This window comes from Rattus rattus, chromosome 6 (assembly GCF_011064425.1).
Source record: "Rattus rattus isolate New Zealand chromosome 6, Rrattus_CSIRO_v1, whole genome shotgun sequence".
Classification (NCBI taxonomy): Eukaryota; Metazoa; Chordata; class Mammalia; order Rodentia; family Muridae; genus Rattus; species Rattus rattus.
The window spans coordinates 92,430,806-92,442,490 of record NC_046159.1 but is presented as its reverse complement, the minus strand read 5'-3'; the positions used below and the strand labels follow the sequence as shown (position 1 = coordinate 92,442,490).

General features: G+C 52.3%; 1 protein-coding gene across 1 annotated transcript; it reads left to right on the top strand.

Moving 5' to 3' along the window:
* Positions 1–5,404: 5,404 nt before the first annotated feature.
* Atp6v0e2 (ATPase H+ transporting V0 subunit e2) lies at positions 5,405–9,924 on the top strand. The gene is made up of 4 exons (XM_032906601.1): positions 5,405–6,311; positions 7,536–7,583; positions 8,126–8,253; positions 8,643–9,924. The coding sequence occupies exons 1-3, from the start codon at positions 6,208–6,210 to the stop codon at positions 8,217–8,219; spliced, it is 246 nt and encodes an 81-aa protein (XP_032762492.1). The 5' UTR covers positions 5,405–6,207; the 3' UTR covers positions 8,220–8,253; positions 8,643–9,924.
* Positions 9,925–11,685: the final 1,761 nt, after the last annotated feature.

Sequence of the window (11,685 nt, the reverse complement as noted above, 5' to 3'; positions counted from 1 at the left end):
CCCACAGAGCCTTGGTCACCCCGATACTCAAGCCCATTATCAATAACCACAGGCTCAGAGGTTAAATAACAGTGGGAACAATAGGAAGGTGACCGGCTAGAAAAGGGCCAGGAGACAAACCCTGTGTTCCCGCTGAGCAGTGTGGAGAGCCCTCACCTGAATGCTGCCTTGATTTCCGTGAGGGCAGAGGAGTCAACCGGAAGGAGCTTTGTCACCTCTGCTCTTCCCTGCAGAGTCACTTGCAGGAAGGAGCCGAAGACAGAAGAACTATCCTGGAGGAGTACAGAACCCAGCTAGAGAGACCTACCTGGTGTACAGCCTCAGGACAATGTGAGGAATACATTTTGGGGTCATCTTCCCCAGTTCTGGTCTAGCTGCTGCAGGCCTGTCCTGACGCTGTGATTTTCATCTCGGAGTGAGTCAACACACAGCAGTCTGACCAGTAGAGCTTATCCTACTAAGATAAAGCCCACCGCTGGAAATTAAATCCAGGGGCTGGGTAGGGTTGACATTGAGCCAGGCCCCAGGTTTTAGGGAGAAAAGAGGGTGGTGTGGGCCAGGATGGCTGTGAAGAAAGTGGGGTGTAGAGCTAAACTATCTAGGGCTGTGGGAATCCCTGGGAGCCAGGGAACCCCGAAAACATATAGGGAGCCTTCAGTTAGCCATCAGCCTGAGGGTGGGGTTGTATCTGTCAGAGGGCTGAGTGTTATCAGCTGAATGGGAAATTGCCCTCTCCTCCGCCCTCATGGAGACCAAGGCCGCACCCCTGTGAGGCTCTCCACACTGCTCAGCGGGAACAGTTATTTCACCTCCGAGCCTGGGTCATTGGTGTTGGGCTTGAGTATCAGGGTAGCCAAGGCTCTGCAGGAAGATTGATGGCCCTGGAACCACAAATGGACAGGAAGTGGATGTCGTTTCCTCTGTGATAGCAAAGAGGTGTCTCTTTGACTCTGCCTCCTGCACAGGGGTGAGGGAAGAGAAGCTGGAAGCTATGTCTTGGGGAAGGCTGTCCTCTCCATGGTACCCACAAGGAAGCAAAGGGAGACACTCAAGTGTATGTGATGCTGCCACCACCCTAGCAGGCCTCATGGACATTTGGGACTCAATAGCTCCTTGCAGTGGTCCCCTGTGCACTGGATGCTGGCAGGTCCCTGACCTCTAACCCATTAATTTCTAACTGTAATACGAGTACCTGCATCCCAGTTATGACAACCAAAAGGACCTCCAGACATTTCCAGTTGTCCCCTGAGATCAAAGCCCCACAACCCAATCCTTTGCCTCAGGGAAAGGACCAGGCAGAGCAGGCAGGTGAGTTGTGCGGGATGCAGGGCTGGCCTGTCTGGTTGGTTTTGATGTGACCTTTAGCACACTTAGATGTGGGCTGGGGAAAGCACTCATCTGTGCTCTGTGTGCTTACACAGTCTCCTCCACAGATACAGGGCTCAGGAAGGAGGGGATGGCGGCAGCACTTAGTAAGGAGGACTCCATGACCCAGAAGACATCCAGCACACCATCTGGGGAGCCATGAGGTTTGGAAAAGTCACGTGGTCAAGGTTCCTACACCTCTATACCATCTCAAAGATGCCATGGGCCTGAAGAATAGTGGCCTAGACAAGGCTTTGGGGCCTCCTTGATTATGGAGAAGGCTTTCTGAAGATTCTAGGCTGTCCTGGTGTGATATCTTATGGGCCCAGAATGTGGGCAGTGACAAAGGGTTGAAGCACACATCCCAACGGGACAAGGCCCTCGAGGTGCAGCAGTGCCTCCCAGTGCAAAAGCATTCCAGACAAGCACTTACCTCAAGTCCATGTTGTCCAAAGATTCGTGCCATGAGGGAGTTCATCCCACATACTCTGTTGGCAGAGGACTTTCCTGAAGTGGGAGAGTGGGTTGGCGGGTGAAAGGAGCACCCTAGTTCTCTACATCCATGGCACAAATGGGAGGTGACCTATGAGGAAGGCCATCTGATGGTGGAAATGATTGTGCGGCAGGGACCTTGGCCTGCTGCAGAAGCTCCCAGGATGGCCATTCTGGACCGCTGCCGAGGCTCATGCAGTAGAATCAAGGAGACCCTACCCCTCAAGGCCTGCCTTTAGCATGAAACGGAACAACATCCTTTGCACGGAGCATGAGAAAGGTGGTCTCACCACATCTCCCACATAGTAAAGCACGCTTCCTCTGAAGGGAGCCTAGTATTCCCTCCACACCTCTCAACCCTTGGGTTGGCTGCTGTGGTTCCAGACAGATTCCTGAGGAATTCACAAAAGGTAGGAGCTGGAAGGTGTTGGATCCAGGCCAGCTCTTCTGCAGACAGTGTGCCTATGATTAATCCCTTCCTCCTTTCTGTTCCTCATTTTCACTCCTCATGTGGTTGCCACAGAGAATCCAAGTGCCTGTTGGCTCCCTGTAGCCATAGCAGTAGTCAGTGGGAACCTCAAAGTTCTGGAGAGGAGGGCTTGTCTAGAGCACTTAGCTGCTCCTACCCTGCACTTGTCCTTAGTGGCAATGGTATCAGCTTTGCCACTCGAGTTGTACTGAGGCAGAGGTGCTGTCCTCACCTACTGTCCACAGGACAGATGCACCCGTCCTGCAGAAGGCCCTGCAGCCTGCTCAGAAGCACCAGAGCCTGGCAAAGTTCCGCGTCCTGGATGTGTAGACTCACACTCCCCAATCCAGCTCAGCAGCTACAGTCTCTCCCCAGCTTCCCCAGGACCTTTGTGGGCATCATCTAGGTTAATCACCGTTTTCACTCGCATAGAAGGGCCTTCAGGAAAACTAGGTCTTTGAGCCCTCTCCCATTTTCCCCTTTATGGTTAATTGAAGCATCTTCCTTCCTGGGCAACCTGACCCTGCAGGCTCAGTGTCTGCCTATTTGGTTAGGATGAACTTTTCTAGGCTCTGCCTATTTGGCTTCGGGTTGGAGGATTGCCCAATGGAAGGACTCCTTGCCTCTGTGACCTCATTTTAAATGTGCAGGAGCCTTACTTGCTGCCCGTCTGCTGTGGACCGCTGGTCTGTGCCGTAAGCACGCAGCCTCCGACCGAGCTACCTACCCACTCCAGCAGGTGCTGAAAGCCCCAGTGGTTGTGCACCCAGGAGCCTCAGCACTACACAGACCTTATGCTCTCTGCCCCAGCACAGCCTTGGTGTGCAGTGCAGTTTTCCTGCTCAAGAAGATCCCCCGTCCAGCCTAGGAACGTGCAGGAAAGGGGCAGACAGGCCTTTGACTCCAAACCTCGGAGTGACCCAGGCAAAACCTCAGAGTTCAGGGATTTTCCAGGTCAGAGTTGAGCCATCTGCATGGCTCCAGAAGTGCCTCTCCTACAATGTCTTTCCTTTAAAAAATACCAAAAGCAAGATACCCGTCCTGTGTAAGGTAGCCATGGTTTCTGGAATGAGGTTTGGGGAGCTGAGGTGGCTACCGGGTGAAGTAGCGCCTTGTCTTCTCCACACCAGCACCCTGAGGTCACTTCCTCGTATGGAGCAGGCTGTTTCTAGGCTAAGTCTACCCAGAAACACAGGGTGGCCAGCATGCATAGAGCAGCTTTCTTAGCCTAGGCGTCTTAACTCAGGTTTTCCTGACCCTTTGCCAGCTCAAGACAGAGAAGCGATGTTCATGTTTAGCCCGTGATGGGGGTGCATGGTGAGCACCCTCACCTTGTAGCCTTTGTGCTCAGGCTGGTCCTGTTTGACATGAAAGGCATGGCTGCATTTCACTGGGTGCGTCTGGTTTCATCTCGGGAAAACAAGCCGGGGGCACTGTAAGGAGGAGGAGGCACTATCCCTTTGGCCTCAGGCCCCTGGCCTCCCCCTCCTTTCCTGCCTTTTAACATGCTTGATGCCCCTACCCAATCTAGCTGTCTGTCTATGTAGCCTCGGCTGCCCTGAAACTTCCTATGTAGATGAGACTAGCCTTGAACTCACAGAGACCCATGTGCCTTTGCCTCCCAGGTGCTGTGGTGCTGTGATTAAAGGCTTGTACCACACCCCCTGGGTCCTGCCTGTTCTCATCTTGTGTATCTCCTGGCACACATCCCTCCCCTTGTCTGGTAACTTGTGCCCACTGGGCTGTCCAAGTAGCCAACACTGGACTCTGCACTTTGACTTCAGTAGCCATAGAAACTTGGGGAAGTGAGGAAACTCAACTTCTGACTTTCTGAACACAGTAGAGGGTAGCCACCTCCAGACCTGGTACCACAAAGGGCAAGTCCCTAGAGTGCTAAGTGTGGTCAGAACAATATGGGGGGTGGGGGTGGGGTCGCCATTCCACTCAGAATGGCATCTGTGTAGCCAGAAACAAAGATGACTGCTCGGGAATGCTCTGGACTCCTGGTTTTAAGGTTGTACAAATTAGGTTTAAAAACCATGTTCAAGTCTTTACTTTTGCTATTTGAATAAAGCAGAACTTGACTTTATTGTTGTCTTTGTACTTCCTTCCTCTCTGACTCCCGAGTGAGCCGATTTTACCCGTGGGTGTGAGAAGATGGAGGGCACACCCTGAGAACTGGAATCACGTGTTCCATGCTCACCGCTGTTCTGCACATATAGCCAGGCTTTCAAGGGAAAGCCACCCATTGTCCCCAGCAGTGCCAAAGCCATGACCCCCCTCAAAAGATTTCCCAGTGGACTGCTTCAGGATGCCCTCTGCAGCTCTGCTTGGGTCAGGTGTCCTCCACTAGCTCTGGCAGCACAGAGCAAAGTGGCACAGATGCTGGGAGACTACCAAACCTCTGGCCAGGAGACCTACATATCGTATCCGCATGTGTGTGGTGTCCGGGATACTAAAGCACCACTGGAGGCAACAGCATGCCTGGCTGTTTCTGGGCTACAGCTGTGCAGCTGCTAAGTCAGGAGAGGCAGCCCACCGCAGCGCTGGAGAATCCGCCCTGGCCTTCCAAGGAGGTAGGTGGGGGTAGTTTAGAAACAGGTAGCCAGAGGCAGTCTCCACTGGGTTGGGCCTTGCATTTTCTTAGGAAAGCTATGTGGCTATCTAGCTCTGTGAGAAGGCGAGGTAGCAAAGCAGTAACTTTCCTTCAGCGTCTTCCTCCTGTAGTCCCAGCAAAACCTCTTTGGGCAGCACAGAAGTGACCTCACGTGGGGTGAAGAACACTGAAATCCTGCAGCTCTGGTAAGGGCAGTGAGATGACGCTGCCTACAGAGCGTGACACAACTGTTAGCTTGATCCAGACTCACCTAGGAAGCCTCTGTGCATGCCTCTGCTGGGTTCACTGAGGTGGAAGGCACAGCCTAACGTGGGTAGCAGAGTCTATGGGCTGGGATTCTAAACTGATCTAACTATTTGCCTGGGTCACCCTGTGGTGGAATTTTCCTGAGAGGCCTTCCACAATGTCTTTCCAATCTGGACTTGATGTAAGGTAAGCCTTTATGTGTCTTCTTTAAACAGATAATCAGAAATGTGGCGTGTAAGTTTGCACAGGTAGGCTGGGTGTATAGGGACTTAGAGATGGTTCTCTGTGAAGATCTGTCCCCAGCTGCTGCACACCTCCTTTCAAGAATGACTGCTGTGCTGACTTGGTTTCCCCATCCAGCTCTCACCTGGACTGTGGCCCTTCAGGAGTGGCTGGCCTCAAGTGTCCCAAGTCTTGCTGTGTTTCACCCAGATCGCCTGAACTCCTATCAAAGAGGAAGAATACTCTATCAGTGGCCTGATCCAGAGGCTGGGCATCCCCAAGGTTCAGTGTAGCAATGAGTTCTGCACAGGACTGCTAGGGGGTGCAAGGTTCACTTCGCTGAGGGGAGGCTTTAGCTCAGGCCAAGTTTGTGGCCTCTCAGCTTCACGAAGTCCGCTGGTCGAAGCCCTTGTGGTGCCCACGCAGACCTCCGCTCTGGCTAGGGTCTCTCCCAACGCTGGCCCCAGGCACTTGTGCTGTCCAAGCACTGCAAGTGACCAAGAAAAGCCACAAACCCAATCCTGGAACCACCTGCGACGGAGTAAACCCTACTCAGCCAATCAAGGGAAAGGGTTCCCGGAAGTCCCGCCCTTGTTTCTGAGTGACAGCTGGTGAATAGGCTGCGTTCCCAGCGGACAGGGTTCAGAGACGCGCGAGCGCAGCTGATTCTCTTGGTCCAGGGCCTCCCCGACTGGGATCCCGTTGCGCATGCTCACCGCCCTCTGCCCGGACGTGCACCTGCTTAGAGAGTCCTCCGTTCGATCCGGTACCCCATCTGAGCATCGTGCACCCAGCCATGACAGCCCATTCCTTTGCCCTTCCTGTCATCATCTTCACCACATTCTGGGGCCTCATCGGCATCGCTGGGCCCTGGTTCGTGCCCAAAGGACCCAACCGCGGGTAAGAAAGGCAAACAGGCCTCGATTCCCTGCAGACGCTTCCCTGTCCCCTAGCTGGGTTCGCCCATTCACCCTGGGCACCCCTGCTTGCTACACTGCAATTCATGCCCTCACAGAAAACGCCCCTACATGACTTCTTCCAGATCTCTGCACCTGGGCTGGGGTAGCCAGGAAACAGGCTAGGACTGGGTGAACGGATAGATTCAAAAGTCAGGGCAAGCAGATGGTTAAAGGTCACCCACACCCGTGCAGTCGGTAAAGGCTGCATATGGGCACTAATCTTGCCATTCTTGTGTGACATTGGGCAAATGCCAGGCCTCAGTTTTTTCACTGAGGAAAATAGGGGAGATGGCAACACCTGCTTTGTAAGACTGGTGTGAGGATTGCTCTAAGCAATGTTCTGGGCATGTTGTGTATACTGGAGGATTTTAGCTGCCTTCATTTTTTGAAGGCTCCTAGCAGATTTCTGCACCGTTTACCAGTCCTTCTGTTAGTCTTTCAAGTCATGAAGCCCTCACACTTTGCCTTTGCCCATTGTCTCGGCACTGACCACTGCACAGCCTTGTGATGTTAAAGGCCTTTGGCCACTAATCTGTTCAGCACCACCTTGAAGTGCTTAGGCTCTGCCATGGATTAGATTTAGCCTACACTGGAGGCATAGACAGGTGGGCATTGCCTTTATTCGTACAAATCGGAAGGTGGCTGGAGAGATCGCTGGACAAAGCACGTTCTGGTTCTGCTTCTAGAGGACCAGAATCTGGTGCCCACATGGAGGAACTCACAACAGTTTTAACTATGGCTCCAGGAGATCTGAGGCCCGTTCTGGCCTTTGGGCAAGTGAGCTCCTTCTTGTCTCTTCAGCTGTATTGTAGGCCTCTCTCTTTGATCTCCTGAGTGGGTTGCATTTTCTATAACAACCCAGCCTCTGTCAACAGTACTGTGGTCTGTTGCTTTCTTTGATGTTGCTGGGTGAATTTTGAGGCTATCTTCTGGTGGGCTGACACAAATGGAGTGTGGACAAAGCCTTCTCCAGCATGCAGATGGAGAGGTGTTAGCTGATGGAGAAGGGAGAGATTTGCAATGTAGTTGGGATGTAGATGACCTTGTGATTCTTACTCAGAGTGAACCTCAGCATGGTCCCCAGGTAGCGCCAGGAGGGCCGACACAGGGAACTGTTTCTCTGGCCCTGTGGTCCAAGGCTGCTTTTCCTTTTTTGCTGTTCCAGGGTGATCATCACCATGCTGGTAGCTACTGCTGTCTGCTGTTACCTCTTGTGAGTATTGCCTTCCTCAGGAACTGGGTCTGATTCTGCCTCTCAGTTGACAGTTGCGGTTTTGTGGTGCCCAGAGCTGAGCTGTGAGATACATGAGTTGTGGACCAGCTCAGTAGTATCTGCTCCTGACTGAGCACCAGAATCCTCCAGATTGGTTGTTCAAACACGGCTTTCATGCTCCACTCTAGACTCAGTCACACAGAAATCAGTGCTTGGTACTGCTAGCAAATGCTGGGTCTTTGTAAGACAGCCAATGTAACCACTAGGGGGCAGCAGAGTGCACGACAGAGCTGGAGTGCCCAAGGACAGACACCCTCACCCTGAATCCAGCCCCAGTTCAGGGACATTATATATTTAGAGAAAATCAAATAAACTCAAAATCAAAAATCAAAATCCACGAATCCTAAACCAAGTCCCTGTGCCAACCAGGACAGACCCTGCCATGCTCTTTGAAAGATGGAGTAGCCAAGTCCTCCCTTGGTATGTTGTGTATGATGGGTCCCTTCTGTGTCCAGTACCCCTCACTCTGCTATCCCTGGCAGCTGGCTCATCGCCATCTTGGCTCAGCTGAACCCCCTATTTGGGCCACAGCTGAAGAATGAGACCATCTGGTACGTGCGCTTCCTGTGGGAGTGACCACTGGGAGTGACCGGCTGGCTTCTGGCCCCAGGTACTGAAGGGAAGGACTGACTTGAGGGTAAAATGAGGGGTGTATGGTGGGATGTAGGGGATCAGGAATTAGTTTATTTAGCAAGGGGAGTGAAAGGCAATGGTAGCTCCTAGGAGGGATGGAGACTGGGCCTGTAGCTCCTGTCCTCGGTCAGCTTCCTGAGTCCCCCCCACACAGCTCAGCTGTAGGACTGCCAGACCACAGGTGGGAGGGAGTAAAATATGTGTAAGACCCAGCATGTAAGTAAGAGGCCAAAATGACAGAGGGAGGTGACAGGTAGGGACAGGAGTAGGCTGAGGGAGTTTTCTAAGGAACGGGGAGGGAGGAGATGGGGTGGGGGTGGTGAAGGGGTGTCTCGGTGGTAACCCTTAATGCTGTGTGCTTTTCAGATGCCCTGCTGTGAAAGATGACCCAGCCTTGATGTCCCTGGAGACCCTGCATTCCCACTGGCCCCACCCATCAGTATGACGTTCTGTGCTCTCCGTGCCAGCGTGCTGTGGGATCCCCAGAGCCAACCTGGTTTCAGTTTCCCCTGTGTTCCCAGCCATTAGGGGGCCTCCATTTTGGGAAAACCCTGTGCTCAGTCAGGACACAGTGGGGGCTAACCTGAGCTCAAATCCCCACACTTGGCACTTCTCTCTCTTCCAAGCAGATCCTGGCTGAGAAGCTGGACCTGCTGGGATCTGTTTTCATCCAGGGAGCAGAAGGCAGGACTCAGCCTGGTCCCAGAAAGGACCCAAGTCTTTGTGGAGAAGGGACATGTGGCCCAGAACACTCCAAGCTTTTCAACTCTTGCCTCCACTGTGTTGATATATTGGGTCAGGGTCACAGGCCTCCTCCAGCCCTGAAGCGGATTACCCATTTAGTTTCTTGCACTTCTAGATGTGACATTCCAGAGATGCTGGTGACCTAAAGAAGCAGTCACACCAAAACCCTGGCACAGTCAGGATTGAAGCCTCCGTGTTTAGCCCTCAGTAGCAGGGAAGTCACTTAGCATGGGAGGGAGGTGGTGCGTCTTTGAAATGTTCTAGTCAGTTTCCTCTCCCTCTGTAGATGAGCTCACTCACTCCCTAGTACTTGTACACTTGGGGTACAACCATTTTTGCCACTCTTCATTGGGTCCCAATACCCTTGAAGAGATCTGGAGTTGAGGTTGGGGGACAGACAAAGGTGATGTTTATGGGGTGCTATGCCTCCCTGGCTTCTGAGACCCTCTGTCCCTAAGCTCATATGGCTCTGTGCCAGGCTCAGTGAGACAGAAAATGTAAACCATGGGGGATCATCCCAGGGGACTCCAGAGAGGGCAAGTAGGGCATTCTTGTCTGAGTCGCCAGGGCTACCTAAGGCACAATCCATGTTTTCTAGTCCGAGGCTGTCTGAGTTCCCAGGGGAAGGAAAGCCAGCCTTGATTATCTATTGACTATTTGTTTGGTCTTCCTCCCCCTGTAGGGGTCGTTTGGGGAGTGGCAGAATACACTCAAGCTCAGATTCCTGGGCATTAGGTGTGCTGGTTGCTCAGATCTTCGGTTGGGACCTCTGTGGGCAACCCATCCCTTCCTCCCCTGACTCCTGAAGCCTTTCTGTGGGGTGGGGCATGGTGAGCATGATGTGTTGAAAAGCTGATTCCTGTCTAATAAATCATGGTGATGCAAGATTGATTTTGCAGCCAAACTCTGGCCTCTGCTCAGTTTGCCAGCTGCCACATGGCTTTGGTTTGTCTGTCCCCTCTGCTCAGATGTTTTTAGTTTACTGGTGGCTCAGGGGACAGGAAAAGGGGCTGCTCTTCTGGGACTTGGTACAGAGGACCCTCACACTTTCTTGAGATCTGGAGGAGAGTTTGGCTTTACTGGCTGTCCTGCACATGGTCTATACCTGCCCAGTAGGAGGAAGACCGAGGTTTATTCAAGTGACACTTCAGCCGCTGACCTTTGCTCCCTGACCTTCGCTGATCCTGGGTGTAAGGGACCATTTCTTTAGCTCTTCCTACTGGAAGCCAGCCCGGCCTAGCCTGCTGCATGCCAGTTGTTAGGGCTTCCGGTCTGGGGTGCCTGAGATCCTCATTGGCTGGGGTGGGGGCAGAGGTGGCTTCTCTGCAAATAGCTGCTTTCTCCTTCCAGTTGTTCTGGATTTGGAACTTCTTGGTGCTGGCTTGACCGCAGTCCTTTGGGTGCTACCAGATGTATGTGTCTGTGACCGAATGTCACTGAGCTCCCTGGCACCAGCCTCTGTTCTGGGAGGGTGGAGACTGAGGAAATACTCCCTGTGTAGCCTTTGGTCTGCTCGGGCCTGGCAGCAGCTCACTTTCTGAGGCTTTCTCCTGCCTAGTTCCCTTTCTGCTGTGCATCCATTGTTTCTATTGAGAGCTGCAGAGACAGAACGCCTGGCCATGTTAGGAGACAGCCACAGAAACAAAGACACTGCTCCTAATGGTTCACACCGTGCGCAGCACGCTCAAGCCCTTCACAGAGAGGTTGGAGAGCTGTGGAGAGAGATGAAGGCTTTGACCCAGGCACTCGGTTTTGCTGGGATGGAGAACATAGGTGCCAGGCACAGGACAAGCTGTTTAGGAGTCCCTCTGGCCTCTAGCTATGTGTGAGCTTGGAGAAAGCTATAAGATCTCAAGCAGAGAATTTATTTAAACTACATGGCTAGCTACACACTAAGGGTAATTCAGGCCCTTACTAGTCATAGACTAACACAGCAGGGCCAGGAGAAGGACTGAGAGTACATACATGCTTACTCGCCCTCTGGTAAGATTAGGTCCCCTACACCTTTGCCAAGATTTATGTTCTCTCAGGGCCGTTCCCTTCTCACTCAAGGTAGGAATATGCGGGAATAGCAGGGGCTTCATCAAAACTACACAAAAGTTGCCCTGTGAAATAAATGGCTTGGTGAATAAAGTCACTTGCTGTGAAGTCTGATCTCCAGAACCTATGCAATGGAAGAACCATGTTTTGCAAGTTGTCCTCTGATCCTCACATGCCCACTATCACACACACACACACACACACACACACACACACACACACACACACACACACACACACACACACGGGTGCACACTCGTGCATGTACCCCTCCCCCACATGCACACAGGCACTAAAAATATAGGGAGAAGACTGGTCGTTAAAGCTACTACATAGATTTAATTTAGCAACCTCTCTAGAGAAGACTGAACTCCAATCACATCTTTAAGGTAGGGAGAGAACATTTCAGAGAGAATAAGGGAGTCAGGAGAGGTGTGATCAGGGGATCAAATCAAATTAGGAAAAAGAACGGTCAGGATTACAGAGGGCGAGGTAAGTGGCAGTACACACCTATAATCCCAGCACTCAGGAGACAGAGTCATAAGGATAATGACTGCATGGCCAGTCTGGACTACTTAAACCCTGTGAAGTGGAAACTTCTAGTTCTTTGGAAAGTCAGTTATGC

Bases quoted from the DNA above. Each gene is read 5' to 3' on its own strand.
- Atp6v0e2 (XM_032906601.1), top strand. From the start codon at position 6,208: ATGACAGCCCATTCCTTTGCCCTTCCTGTCATCATCTTCACCACATTC. The intron at 6,312-7,535 runs GTAAGAAAGGCA...TTGCTGTTCCAG, and splicing joins CCCAAAGGACCCAACCGCGG to GGTGATCATCACCATGCTGG. The intron at 7,584-8,125 runs GTGAGTATTGCC...TATCCCTGGCAG, and splicing joins GCTGTCTGCTGTTACCTCTT to CTGGCTCATCGCCATCTTGG.